The 14,105-nt window shown below is 43.8% G+C and overlaps 1 protein-coding gene across 3 annotated transcripts; it reads right to left on the bottom strand.

The window, feature by feature from the left end:
- Positions 1-1,563: 1,563 nt before the first annotated feature.
- On the bottom strand, positions 1,564-13,418 carry LOC308587329 (triggering receptor expressed on myeloid cells 2-like). 3 transcript variants are annotated; one of them, XM_081194871.1, is made up of 5 exons: positions 13,265-13,418; positions 10,397-10,741; positions 9,077-9,131; positions 2,821-2,987; positions 1,564-1,877 (listed from the first exon to the last, which is right to left on the bottom strand). In XM_081194871.1, exons 1-5 carry the CDS (start codon positions 13,305-13,307, stop codon positions 1,873-1,875), a joined length of 615 nt encoding a protein of 204 aa, XP_081050997.1. In that variant the 5' UTR covers positions 13,308-13,418; the 3' UTR covers positions 1,564-1,872. The 3 variants fall into 3 exon arrangements, with proteins under 3 accessions (XP_081050997.1, XP_081050998.1, XP_081050996.1); XM_081194872.1 differs by having other exon boundaries at positions 10,397-10,738; positions 13,265-13,412; XM_081194870.1 differs by lacking the exon at positions 1,564-1,877 and having other exon boundaries at positions 1,884-2,987.
- Positions 13,419-14,105: the final 687 nt, after the last annotated feature.

The following is a 14,105-nucleotide window of genomic DNA, read 5'->3' as shown; positions in this document are numbered from 1 at the left end:
ATAAACAGGGAACGGTACATCTATCACCTCCACTTTCAAGTCATAGTCTTTTTCACACGTTTGGTGAGAGACATTTTTGTCATAGACATCTTGCAGTTGGGGAAAAGGGGAGTGGGGAGAGAGATGGGGACATTGTTATTTTGTTCTATTGTAGGGGGGTTTGTGTCAGCATCACATGGATAGGTTGTTTATGTATTTATTTGTGTTTATTGATATTGTGAGAGGTTAGGGGTTCCCGAGCTTAGTTGGTTGTGTTCAGTTGATTGCGGTGTGGCTTATTTGTGTGAGGGAGGTGGGCCGGGGTGTTGGGTCAGGTTAGCCATATTGATTTGTATGCTGTTGGGGGTGGGATAGGTCATTGTCTTGTTGTGCTGTGTATGTAATAAAGGGGAACAACACTGGGGTGAAGGCATCCTCTGTAGCTTGTCCCCTTGCTAGTTTGAGTTTGTTGGTTAACTTTTCTAGTTGGGTGGTTTCTCATACATTTTGGTACCAGTGGTCTAGGTTGGTGCTCAGCATGATATTTGTGGATATCTGTGTCAGCTTTTGATTTGGTTGAAGTGTTCCTCACCCAGGTATCAAAAAGACCTAAGTTGACCATGAGAAGTGGAAATCTTTAGTGCTGCTGCTGATTTACTCAGTTACTGGCCTGCCCTTCCAACCTAATAACAGGATGGTCATATGTTAGGTGTCAAAGGCAAGGATGAAGTTTCTCTCCCCCAGCTTCTGCCTAAGGTGGCTGCCTCACTCTATCTAATGGTAGGGCTGCCCTGTTCACCACATTCAATGGACCTGACCTTTCAGACTCCTTGCTCTGAAGACTTTGAAAGGGGTTTGAACCTGAGTTCCCAAGGTTGTGCACAAGACCTGTATATTTTATAACATGCATCAATAAGCTTCCAAGATTCTACCAAATCATGACAAAGGACTTCATCCTTCCCAAGTTACCAGGGGCATCTCTGTTTGTCTGTCCCTGTCCCTGTCAGCTCACCATCCCTGGTCCTGTCTCTTGTTAACGTTTTGTGACAGTGCTTTCCTATTCATGTTTGCTCAGGAGCAAGTTTTATTGTGTTCACTGTGACTTACTCTCAGATTACTGTGTCACAGGATTGCACTGTAAACATGATTTGCTAGAGCAAGTGTTCTTCAGAGTTCATCTCCCTCCCCAAAGTCTCTAGAAGTTAAATTTCTAGGTTTGGAATTCTGAGTAAAGATGAACAGGATTCCATTGTGAGTCTGGTGTGGCAGGATACATCTTCTCTCTGGGCACGTGTACGTAAATGTCCCATGAACATGAGGGTCTAATGTAGTGTACAACCTAACCCCAATTCCATCTCTAATGCAGCAGTTACCTTTGGGGTAATTTTTTACATATGCTCATAATTTTCATACTTAAGTTTCAAATTCACTCAAGGAACTATTATGTGTTCATACTACAATTTATTTTTATTATCTTTGTTTTGAGTTCTTGCAGTTTATATTGTGTGAGCCATTCTTTTCTTTTTCTGCATGTAATTATTGTTATGCTCCCTTTGCAACAGAAAGAACTTAGAGAAAGAGATGTACATTCTTACATTTATTCTTACACTATACAGATTGTTCTCAAGATAATATTAAAAGTGCTTCTGGGCGGAGCATCCATCTGATACTCTTTATTGTCTACAGCAAAGCTGTTTAGTTTGACTTGCTGGCAACATCTGGCTTTATAAATGGAACCACCACAGTCCTTGCATTGGTCAAGGGGCACAGGCCACAGGAGAAAGCAAGCATGTCCTTCACATCTTGTCTATTGGAGCAATTTCTATGCACCTATCTTTGAATTCTTACTCATTCATCTTTCCATCACATCCCGTTTATGCCAAACTTCCCCTTTTAGCCTGGAAACGAGGAAAGACATATGTGCTATGAAATTAAACGAAGCAAGCATCCAAATATAACCCAAGGTCGCTACTACCACATGAAGTTATCTTCTCTATTTAATATACAGCACACCAAGCTTTCATTTTAAAGAAATGAATTTGCAGTTGGAATACTGGGGTGGCGGAGTAGGAGAATGAAACAGCAATTCATTCTAAAAGCTTGTGAACAAACAGCAATGCCTCAAATGTGTCACTTAGAGAACTCATGATCTACAAGCCCATTGCATCACACTAAGTTCCTGACTCATTATTTCCATTTTGGGGTTAGCAATGCCATGGGTTTTTCCAGAAAGCACAACAGGTCTTGATTGCTGGATGTCTCTCAACAAATTTATAGCATTTTCACAGAACTTGTCATCAGGATTCATTGTGGAAAGTCATGAATTTGTATTGTGAATGTACCCATCAGCTGTGGGAGGGGGCAACTGAAAAACACGGCTAGAATAGGCAGCTACCAGGAGAGCCATGATTCAAGGAAGCAATGCAGAAATCCAAGATGGTGTGCTGTTTGCATTGTGGGTAGCTCTGCACACTAACTGAAAACAGGCCCCAGAATTCTGTGATGTCACAGGTGATTCTGGGCTGCATTAAGATCAGGCCTAGACTAGACGTAGGCAACTCAGCTCAAGGAGGCACTTGCCTTGCTGGAAACAATATGCACATTTGGGCTTCCATCTTAGCATTTTTGTCTCCTTGTGTAAGCTGGTTGTATGTCCCCGAAATGCTCTGCAAGGTGGTCTAGGGTACAGAACAGTGAGGGACTCACCTTGACATTCCCTATTCTACTAGGTTGGTACAAGATATGGCCAGCCCCATTCATGTTCTGTGGAAGTCATTTAAAAAGGACCTCTGCAGCAGCCCTGCTCTCAGTAGTCTCTTGCACTCGGAGTACTGACATCACCTGTGATTGGGAAGAGCTGGTACTCATTTTCTCCATGGCTCTCATCCTTTGTCTGTCTGCTGCACTGGCTCTTGGCAGCGATCAAGATGACTACAGCAACCAGGAGCTTGAAACCCAAGAATCCAGCCACAAGGAAGCGAAGATTGACTTCAGCATCTGACAGGGTGCTTTGGAAAGATACAAATGCAACAGGGCATGAAGCAGGTAATTTATTGTGAAAAGAATTATAACAAAGAAAAGGAGGGGAAACAATTTCTCAATTGAGCCACTCGGGGTTGCTTGGCATGGCTGTTGTTGTTTTACATTGCAGCCATTTCACTTGGAGTAGCTAGCGACTGCCAGTTCTAATTAATATGTCCAGGTGTCATTTCCTTTATTTATGTATTTTTTTCATCAAATTTATATACCACTTGATCACAAGTCCTTCAGATTTACTCAGGGAACTATTCATTGTACACAGTGGGACTTGCTTCTGAATAGAATTGCACTGCAAATGCAGAAATAGTGAAGGAATGAAACTGCAGCAGTTTTATTGGTCTTTAAGCAGTGAGGACTCAGGTGCAATGTTCCAGAATTATTTTTGAGCGTAACTATTTAACTTTGTATGCAGTAACACAGGGAGGATGGGATTCATGGACCTGCAGATGATGTTGGATGACAACTCCCTCCCGTGGACCATGCTGGGTGGGGCTGTTGGGAGTTGGAGTTCAGCAACATTTGGTGGGCAGAGTTTCCCCGTTGATGCACTAACATAAAAGCTCAGAGTGCCAAACTCTGCAGTGCAAGGCTTATTTCCTTTTGCTTGATGCCCCAACTCACATTCAAAGTTGCTTAGAGTTGCAGGGCTCATAGACATTGCAAGAGCCTAATGTAATGTATAGTATCAGAAGCTGCCCATTAGATGGTTTGGCTCTACCTCAAAGATCCCTCTTCCCACTCTTGTCAATATTTACATGCAGCAATAGCAGCTGTGCACGAATAACCAAAGCTCAGTATCTCCTATATATGAAGAAGTCCCCAGCTCTGCTTGTTGTATGCCACTTTTAGGAGACCTTGAATAGTTCCCTAGATGATGGATAACAAATGGACAGTGAGCCTGACAATGAATGAATGAATCTTTATTTGCATCAGCCACCAGCCATAGCCTGATAAGACAGAGGTGCTGAGGGGTAGGTCTTGGGGTTTGTGCTGTCCTTGATGGACTCACACTTTCCCTTAAGGAGTAACTATGCAGTCTTGGGTGCTCCTTGATGCCACTCACTCATTGAGCTCCAGGGGAGGGCAGTGGGAGTGCTTTTTACAGATTTTAGCTGCTGAGTTGCCTTCCCCGGAGCCCAGGACATGGGCTGTGGGCACATTCCCATTCACTCAGCATTCAGTGGGGTGACACTGCTGGGTTGGGAAACAGAGTACACATGGCATTAGCTGCAATCCGTATATATTCTGTCCTTTCTTATGAAATACAGTGTATGATGTGTTACTCCATCCCTCCCAAAAGGATTTAGTTCTTTCATTGAGAAAAAGAATGACCCAGCTGTGCTTTAAGATGGCAATGTGTACACAGCCATGGTCTGAAGGAATGTGCCGCAGCCGTGTTGCTGAAGCAAAGCTGGTCCGAGCCTGGATGGAACATGGAGCTCCATGGAAAAAAGAAGAAGTGGGATATGGAACTGAGGGTCTTAACATTCACATGGAAGAGGAAAGTTAAGGTTTTTTAGCTTGGCTAGATTTATGAGGTGCTTTTGCCTTCCTTCACAGTTCATTGTGTTTTGAAAATGTTCCTCCTGTCGAGTTCCATTTGTTTAACATAGCTTTTGGCAAGTATAAAATTCATTTTGCTGCCAAGAGTTTGCATTCCACATGGAAGCCTAATGAAGGGTGGAAACTCTTCCTACAGAGACTGGAAATATTCTGTTCTCTAAGGGCCAAAGTACACATGATGGCATCAATCCCGAGTGTCAAGACTGGGTTCCTGACAAATACCTATAAAGCAGGGGAGCATGGATTGGGTGTGGGGGATGAACCTTTCCCCTACCAGTACCCCAGCCAGTTCTTTTAAAAGCTAACTTTTCTGACTTTAGGGGCGGAGGGTATAACAGGAAAGAATTCCCACCGGTATGGAAATAGTTAAAACACACTTAATTTACAGCATTTTCATACCATCCATTAACAGTAATTTTTTGGATGGTGTACATTAAAACACCCACACCTAATAAAATATGAAAATATTATAAAATATTATAAAAATATGAAATCAAACAGCAGTTAAAACAACTTTAAACTAAAACCAATAGGTCCTAAGGTCTAAAAAAGTACCCAAAACATGCTTTTAAAACTGAAAAACCTGGGGAAATAAAGAGGCATTATCCAGATGCCGTAAAACCACGATGTAGGTGTCAAGTGAGCCCTGCTGAGGAGGGCTTTCCACAAGTAGGGGGCTACCACTGAAAGGGTCCTGTCTTCAGTAGTCTTCTGCCTGGCCTAATGGGGTTGGGGTGGGCAGATGGGGAAGGGCCTCTGAATATTATTTTAGTGTGCAGACAGGTATATGGGAGTTGTTACTTCAGGTACCCTGGCTCTAAGCTATTCAAAAGTCATACCAGACCTTTGAACTGAGCCTTGAAATAGGCTGGAAGTCAGTGCAGATAGCAAAGCACTGGCATAATGTCACCATTTCAGCCTGTTCACAATAATCTTGCTGCCCTATTTTGGACCAGCTGAAGTTTCCAGATCATTTTTCAATGCAGCCCTATGCATAATGCTGGGGTAGTGCTCTCTAGATGTCGTTGGACTACAACTCCCACCATCCTGGCTGGGGCTGGTGGGAGTTGTAGTTCAACAACAAGCCTTAGGAACGGTTGAGGGAACTGGGTATGTTTAGAGGAGACTAATAGGAGATATGACAGCCACCTTCAACTATCTAAAAGGGCCGACACATTGGAAGACGGAGAAAGCCTGTCTTCTCCTGTTCTTCAGGGTAGGACTCGAACCAATGGATTCAAGTTACAAGAAAGGAGATTCTGACTAAACATTAGGAAGAACTTTTTGATGGTAAGAGCTGTGGAACACACTTCTCCAGAAGGTGGTGGACTCCCCTTCCTTGGCGTTTTTAAGCAGAGGTTGGATGGCTATCTGTCAGGTGTGCATTAATAGAGATTCCTGCGTTGCAGGGGGTTGGACTAGATGACCCTCGGGGTCCCTTCCAACTCTATGATTCTATGACATTTGGAGGGCAGCATATTGGCTACTCCTAGTATGAAGCATTGGATTGATTCAAGTTTCATCAGGAAAGCATAGGAGAGGGATAGAGTTAGCTTTCTCCTTCTGCCTCCTCATACTGTGCTTTACATCTCTCCCACTGCCTTGCTTTATAGGCCTGGCTTGGAATCTGCTACCAGCATGTCTGCTTGTGCCTTACGTGAGCAAATAACAGCTGAATCACCCCTGAGATGTCACAGCTGAAGAGTCCCAGTGAATTATGTTCAAGGTAATCACATTTAGCAGATTTATTTGAGCCCACCCTTTGTCACTTGCTAGCAACACAAGTGTAGGAGCTGTAATGAGAATGGGTAATTTCTATGTCAGAATCATCTTGCATATCCCTGGTGAAATGTGCCAGTCAAGAAAAGGGGAGGATGCAGAGAATCAGAAATCTCCAAGGAAATACAAGGTTCAATAGGGCCTCGAATACATTTTCCCTTCTGCAACACAGGGGGGAGATGATGATTAGGGTAATTTCTTAAGAGATGGTCAGGCAAATCTAATTCCAAGGACTGGAAACACATCTGAGTCCTTCGAATCCCCTGCAGTTTAGTTGGATGAGGTGCTTTGCTCCATGGCGGCAGCATTATTATTATTATTATTATTATTATTATTATTATTATTATTATTATTATTATTATATTTTTTTGCAGGCTACATGTTGAACAGGAACGGGCCCAGGCTCAGTGAGGTGAGGTGTGGCATCTACTCTACTAACTTCCTTGACACTAAAGATTGTGAAGGAAGCTATTGTCTTCCTACAGTGAAACCAACAGGGCAGGAGTCTGGTACCTCTCACTCACCAGAACGAGCAGAGAGGTCTCCAAAATCCAGCAAGGCTAGACCACCACTAATTGATCTATATACATTGCCACCTAAAAGCCTGCTGGACCAAAAAGCTATTAAGTCCCAAGGAAGGACGTAAGTCTATTAAAGCCATTATATCTGTCTCTCATCTCTGCCATCAAGCTTCATCACTAACCGGCTGTGTGCACATTGCCAACTTAAAATGCAGCGAGGTTGCTTACCTCCTCCACCCCTTGCCTGAAAAAGTACCTGCATGTTATTGTACACTTCAATATGGCTGGATGTGCTTCCGAGTCACTCACTCTCTACCCACACCAGTGTGTTGGGATGTCTTAATACGTCTTAACATTTTCAGATCAGATCGAAGCTGGTTTGGGGGGGAAGCACACCAAAACGCAGGACTTCTCAATCATCTGCAGGATAGACATGGATTGTGGCTAATGCCATGCACACATGGCTTCACAAACCATCAGTGGGAAAGAGCCTAAATTTCCTTAATGAAAAACCAGGCTTCAACTTCGACTGTACAGTGGTACCTCGGGTTACATGTGCTTCAGGTTACAGATGCTTCAGGTTACAGACTCTGCTAACTCAGAAATAGTACCTCGGGTTAAGAACTTTGCTTCAGGATGAGAACAGAAATCGTGCAGTGGTGGTGCGGCAGCAGCGGGAGGCCCCATTAGCTAAAGTGGTGCTTCAGGTTAAGAACAGTTTTAGGTTAAGAACAGACCTCTGGAACGAATTAAGTACGTAACCAGAGGTACCACTGTATTTGTATCCTATCTATAGTAAGAACTGCCAAGCTTGCTACTTAAAAACCTGTTGTGCACTCCCCATACCAGAGTAGCTTGGCATGGGATTGATTCATTCCAGCTCCACCCCCCACCTCCAGCCTCGAGCTGATGAAGTTTAAGTGTGTGCTGAGATGTTTCCTGCGCTGCTGTTATTTTTGTGTTCTAATGGTTATTATTGATTTCAACTTGCTTTTTATTCAGATTTTGCCATGTAAGCCACCTTGGCTGAATCCACACAGATAAAAAAAAACACTGTGATTTTTTTTTTAAAAAAAATGTTTTAAAATATATATGGAGTTTGCCATTATCCCATCAGTGCCATCTAGCGTCACATTTGTATAATGCACTTAAAACGTTATATTTGCAGCTGTATAGCTGAGTCCCTTGAGAGTACTTCTCACAGAAGGACAGGGTAGATATTTGCATATAGGCAAAGTACATGTACAGTGGTACCTCGCAAGACGAATGCCTCGCAAGACGGAAAACCCGCAAGACGAAAGGGTTTTCTGTTTTGGAGGCGCTTCGCAAGACGAATTTCCCTATGGGCTTGCTTCGCAAGATGAAAGCCCGTAGGGAAATCTCCGGGGACCTCTTTTAAATGCTGGTGGTGGGGAGCAAAGCCTTTCCCCCCCTCCGGCCTTCAGAAGAGGTCCAGGAAGGCCGGCGGGGGCCGAAAGGCTTTGCTCCCCACCGCCAGCATTTTAAAAGCAGTCCGGGATAGCAGGGAAGCGCTTCCCGCTATCGCGGACGGCTTTTGAAGGCAGGCGGGGGGGGAGCAAAGACTTTCGCCCCCCACCCGCCTTCAGAAGAGGTCCTGGACCTCTTCTGAAGGCGGGCGGGGGGCGAAAGTCTTTGCTCCCCCCTGCCTGCCTTCCCGGGAGAGCAGAGAAAGCAGCACGTTTCTCCGCTGTCCCGGACGCCTTTGGAAGGCAGGCGGTGGGGAGCAAAGACTTTCGCCCCTCGCCCGCCTTCAGAAGAGGTCCAGGACCTCTTCTGAAGGCGGGCGGGGGGCAAAAGTCTTTGTTCCCCCTGCCTGCCTTCCCAGGGGCTTTTACATCGCCCCGGACAGCGGAGAAGTCCTCCGCTGTCCCGGGGTTTTTTAAAATGCTGGGGGTGGGGAGAAAAGCCCTTGCCCCCCCCAGCCTTCAGAAGAGGTCGGGGGACAGACTGTCCCCGGACCTGGTCTGAAGGCGGTTTCCATAGGAACGCATTAATTGATTTTCAATGCATTCCTATGGGAAACCGTGCATCGCAAGACGAAAAACTCGCAAGAAGAAAAAACTTGCGGAACGAATTAATTTCGTCTTGCGAGGCACCACTGTATATGCATATATTTATTTGCATATATGACAATATGCCTGAGGCTTACCAATAAAACGAATGTACAGATTTACCTGGAGATGCTGTGCACTGCTCTGGGCTCCTCAGGTGCCTCAGTCTCCCATAGACCTGGTGGCAGAAACACGAACATCTTAAGGCAGGGGTGGGCAGATTTTTTTACCAGAATCTTGAGGTCCACCAATCTCAGCTGGTGCAGAATAGTGGCCCAGGCAAGTGGACATATGTTAAGAATTAAGGAGCAAGGTACATCTGAGCATAAGCTCTGCCCAGGGATTTGGGATTGGTGCTAAATTCCTTTTTTTTTTTTTTAGTCCTTTCACACAATAAATACACTCTTGGTTTTCTCCCAAGACTTGTTTTCCCAGCAACTTTGTACAGAGGAGGAAAGCTTTTTCTAGTTGTTGTTGTTGTTGCTGCTGCTGCTGTTGAGCAAGGATTTCTGACTCCAATTGTCTATCAACTGCAAATCAGTCAGAGATTGATCAGAGTAAACCCCTATTTTCCTTCCGCTCCTTTACCCAAGGCAATGATTAAGAGCAGGCCTCTGTCACAACCAGGAATAAACATGACCGGCTCATCCATACTGTTGCTCATTGTGGATAGCAAGTTTCCTTGTACCTCCATCAATTCACTGTTGGGCATAGGATGTTCTCCAAACCACTGCTTCTCTCTCTCAGTCTGGATTTTTGCATGCCAGGGATACTCCAAAAAGGAGAAGGTATTAGAAAATCCAGATTGAGGAAGAGAGAAAGATGAGAAGGCAGTAATTTGGAGAAGAATTGTCATTCAGGCAACACAGAATCAATGGAAGCACAGGAAGCTAACTATCCCTATTAAGCAACAGTATAGATGAGCCCAAAGACCACTTGTAGGTTTTGGACTAGGAGTGGAACCCTATACATCTCTGCTTGGAAGTAAGCCTCATTGTTCTCAGTGGAACTTACTCCCAGGTAAGTGTGTGGACTGCAGCCTTAAGGACATTGCTCTGTAGCTTAAGTCTTCCATCTTTGTTGAAATAGAGAAGTGCTTTTTTTCTTTAAAAAATGTTCAGGGGTACTCTCATTTTCCTACTCATATTGAAATACTGCCCCTCAATGAGACCAAACTTAGATTCACAAAATGTTTAGGGGGTATGCATACCGCTGCGTCCCCCCAGAAAAAAAGCACTGGGGAAGGCTATACAAGAAGAGCGAGAAAAAAGCTCTTCCTCGCTCTCCTTTGTGCTGAGCAAGAAGTCTACGCTTGTACCCTCTTTTCATCATGTCTTTGTACAGTGGGTCTACTATCTTATTTGGGGTCATAATTTTGTATCATAGACATGACTATTTAGAAGGCAAGGCTTACAGCTGATTAAAGACCCTGGTGGGACTTACCTGTCAGAACTTCCACCTTCACTTTCTGCAGGATATTCGTAATCCCCAAGAATTCCGTCTTGCACTGATACAAACCAGCATCCTCTTTCTGGAATGGGTCAATGGTCACTGTGAGAATCCCCTTCTGGATATTGTCCGCAATGGCGGTGGTGCCATTCTTTCTTTTGAGGAACGGCATCCAAAAACGCCGGGCACTGACAACATGCTGACATGACATCTCACTGATGAGCTTGCACCAACTCTTCTCTCTCCACTGGTTCTCCTGGGGGTTGTAAGTGCAATTGATGGTGATGGGCTCTCCTTCGACACCATACACCGTTGGAACATCCTCAGTCGCGTATGCTTCTAGGAAGGAGAGAAGGGTTGTATTCCATACTTCCATTTTTGTAATGGGAGGTGACCATATTACAGCACTGGGGCCACATCATCCAGAGCCCCACCCACATTGCTCAGGTATATGTAGCTTACAATATACATGACCTGCATAAAGGGGGAGGAGAGCCCTCAATGTAAGAAGGCAAATCCGCCCACCCACACCCCAGCTGATTTGCTTGCAAATTGCTCTAGTCAACCACTCTTCAAAATTCAGTTTGTACCAAACCTTGAAGTCTCTGAAGTCTCTGCATCACTGGTGGGAAGATTACTGGGCTGTTTTAATAGATGCGAGACCTTGGAGCCAGGTCTAAGACCTATTAAAAACATTGTTATATTAATGCTTTTTTACATTAAAAAAAATCTTGCTTAAGCTGGGCATTTTTGTTTGAAGGAGCAGCAGCTGTGTGGGGCCTTAATCCAGAACATGTTCCTGATCTAGGTCAGGCCCCATGCTGATTTCCTTCTCCTGTGGCTGTTTATCCCCCCCCCCCCAAGTGCTGTTAACTTTACTTACGGTGGCACAAAGGAGCTGGTGGGGGCAATATGCAGCAGGCTGTCAATTTGGACCAGGAATAAATTCAGGATCAGAAGCCCACAAATCTGCTTCTTGTTCAAAATAAAAATGGCTAGCTTAAGCACATTTAAAAAAAGAATGAGTAATGTAAAGTATGATTTGGTCAGATGTGACTCACGCATGCTGCCTCTGCCTTAAGTCCTGCTCCAGAGTGGTGCAATATGGGGATTGCGGAAGAGCAGCCTGGGGCTGCTTTCAGACTGTCACTATTTTGTGGGTATGATTCAGTCATACGGTGGGAAAGTTAGGTTGAACAATCAAAGTCTGGCAGAACAAACCCTCTCCCCGAAACCCGCAGATTTGGGGGAGTTAGAAAAATAATGGGGAAATGTGATGCAAAGTGTGGGATAATGGTGATGTCATATAACCTCCACGCAAACAAATCAGGATGCATGCTCAATATAACCTCGTACAACTTCTGTGCAAATTTGTGCAAGAAATTGGGATGAATGCTCAACAAACAGGTCTTTTGGAAGAGCTCTCTGCCTGCATTGCATGGGGTTGGATTATCCAACCCTCGGGGTCCCTTCCAGCTCCACAGTTCTAGGATTCTATGATTTAGCGACCAATTTTGAGAGAAGGAAATCTATCGATATAGACAGAGGAGCTCTTTCTAGTGCATCTTTTCTTTATATGGGTGATTCCATCGCATAAGGGAATTACTTAGAGATTTTTGCCCTTGAAGTCAGAATCGCTTTCAACCCCTTTTCTGATCTGGGACAGGGAAAAATGGAATCTGCTGCCTGAAGAAACAGTTTAATGTTGCTCCATGATCCAGAATGCCTTTTGTTGCAGCTTTGAATGGTTGTGTTCACACCAGTGCAACTCCCTTGCAATCAATAATATTCTGTACATGTGTTGGTCCTTTTCATTCCCTTGCAGAATGATGTATATTTTGCACATTGGTAACCTTTAATAGTGTCTGTGTTATGTTCTCCTTAGAGGTGAAAAATGGTGGAGGGGAGGATTGAGAAGAAGAGAAATGGCTGGATGATAAAGGGTTTAGCATCCCCTCCACATCACCATCCCTTAAACTCACAGCCTCCAATGACTGTTTTTAACTACTGCTTCTGATCCACACAAATATTTTTGCTAAAGACATCCAATCATGATTCAAGTATTTCTTATCTCATCGCTACTCCATTCCTTGCCCATTTTCAGCCCTCCCCTGTGGCAAAGAGGAGGGTGCAAACATTTAGATAAGCTGCTGTAAACTGCTCTGCACCCACCGAATATAGTGGGATGTGAAACAAGCATGCAAGCAAGCAGAGCAAATGGATGTATAAATAAAAGTAAGCATAAATATCATGGAGGATAAGGCTATCAGTGGCTAATAGCCATGATGGCTTTCTTCAGCTTCCACTGTTGTTGTGTTAGCATAGGCATCTGGTTTGCCATTGTGAGAACAAGATGCTGGACTAGTTGGCCTCTGGCTTGATATAGCCAGAGGTTTCCTTATGTTCTAATCTAGCACAGACTGCTTCTGCTTTGCCCTTTGGCTGATCACAGTTTGAGGTTTTCGTAATCTTGTATCTGCTGTACAGAATGATAGAATGTTAGGTCTATACAGCCAGAGAGGAGACCCAACAGACTCCTTTAGCTCAGTCTCTTGCACTGTGGACATAACTTTCCATACACACTATCCCTAGCCCATTATCCCATTCAATGCAATTTGCAAAGCGTGCCACATGGAGACAGCAGAAGCAAGTAAGATGTACCACTGGTGCTTGGCAAATTAAGAATGACATTTTAGTAAAAAGTTTCTTAGTCCAGATAGCTTGTTTTCAGCAGGATCAATTGTGCCTTGATATGCATACATATCAACACAGTCCTTATCTGACCCATTCATACTATAATCTGTTCCTATAGCCTGCTTATCACCCGCTTATCCAACCAGCATAGGATTCTAAATCTCATACCTGACAAGGAGACCAAGAAGATGAGATGCACAAAGTTCTCCATCTCACTCCAGCAGATAAAGAGAGAAGATTCGCAAGTAAAGATGAAAACAGCGTCTTGCACAACGGCAGTTTTTTTGCCTTACTAGACACAAAGGACACAGAAGAGGAACATCTGTTACTCTCTGTTGTGGATTAAGCAATATACCAGCAAAATGTACTGAAAATGTAGGGATCAGCAGTGCTATGCCAGGGAGAGGGATCTAGAACCTGACAGTTTTCTTTCTCCAAAACTTTATTAGGCATTACAGATATAGACCATCTTAAAACATCCAAATACAAAAATTTAAACAAAGAAGCAGCCATAGAAGATATATAGTAACAGAAATTTTTATTGGAGTGTCTTCCTACTAAACTGTGTCATTTACTAAGAGATACTATTGACAGTAACTCAATCACCCTTGCAGTTACCTCCAGGTTAATATCAGACAGTTAGAATCTGATATTTTCATTGTGCCATGATGTTTAACTACTCAAAAAGGGGGATAACATGTGTTTATGTAGCTGGTTGTGCAGTGGACAGTAGAAGAGAATATGTTCTACAGTGTCTGGCACATTCAAATAACATCCTCAATGTCTATCATTTCTAGGGATGTTAAAATATCTGCCCTTAACAAAATCTGAGGGGGAAATGGGCTGGAATTATTAACTTTGAGATATAAGTGATCCTGTTATCAGTTGTATTTAAACCATAGAACTTGGGGGGAGCAGATTTTATCTACAACTGACTCAATGTTTTGTTTTTCAATATCCCTTAATCTAATTTGGATATTGTGATAAATATATTGCTCACTAGAATTAT

Source organism: Podarcis bocagei (genome assembly GCF_964188305.1).
Source record: "Podarcis bocagei genome assembly, chromosome: 5".
NCBI lineage: Eukaryota > Metazoa > Chordata > Lepidosauria > Squamata > Lacertidae > Podarcis > Podarcis bocagei.
This window is presented reverse-complemented; position numbering and strand designations above follow the sequence as displayed.

What these genes read in the sequence shown, in the direction of transcription:
- LOC308587329 (XM_081194870.1), bottom strand. Translation starts at nt 13,307, where the DNA reads ATGGAGAACTTTGTGCATCTCATCTTCTTGGTCTCCTTGTCAG. An exon ending in CTTCTTGGTCTCCTTGTCAG is followed by an intron (nt 10,742 to 13,264) that starts GTATGAGATTTA and finishes TCTCCTTCCTAG; the next exon opens with AAGCATACGCGACTGAGGAT. An exon ending in GAAGGTGGAAGTTCTGACAG is followed by an intron (nt 9,132 to 10,396) that starts GTAAGTCCCACC and finishes TTCTGCCACCAG; the next exon opens with GTCTATGGGAGACTGAGGCA.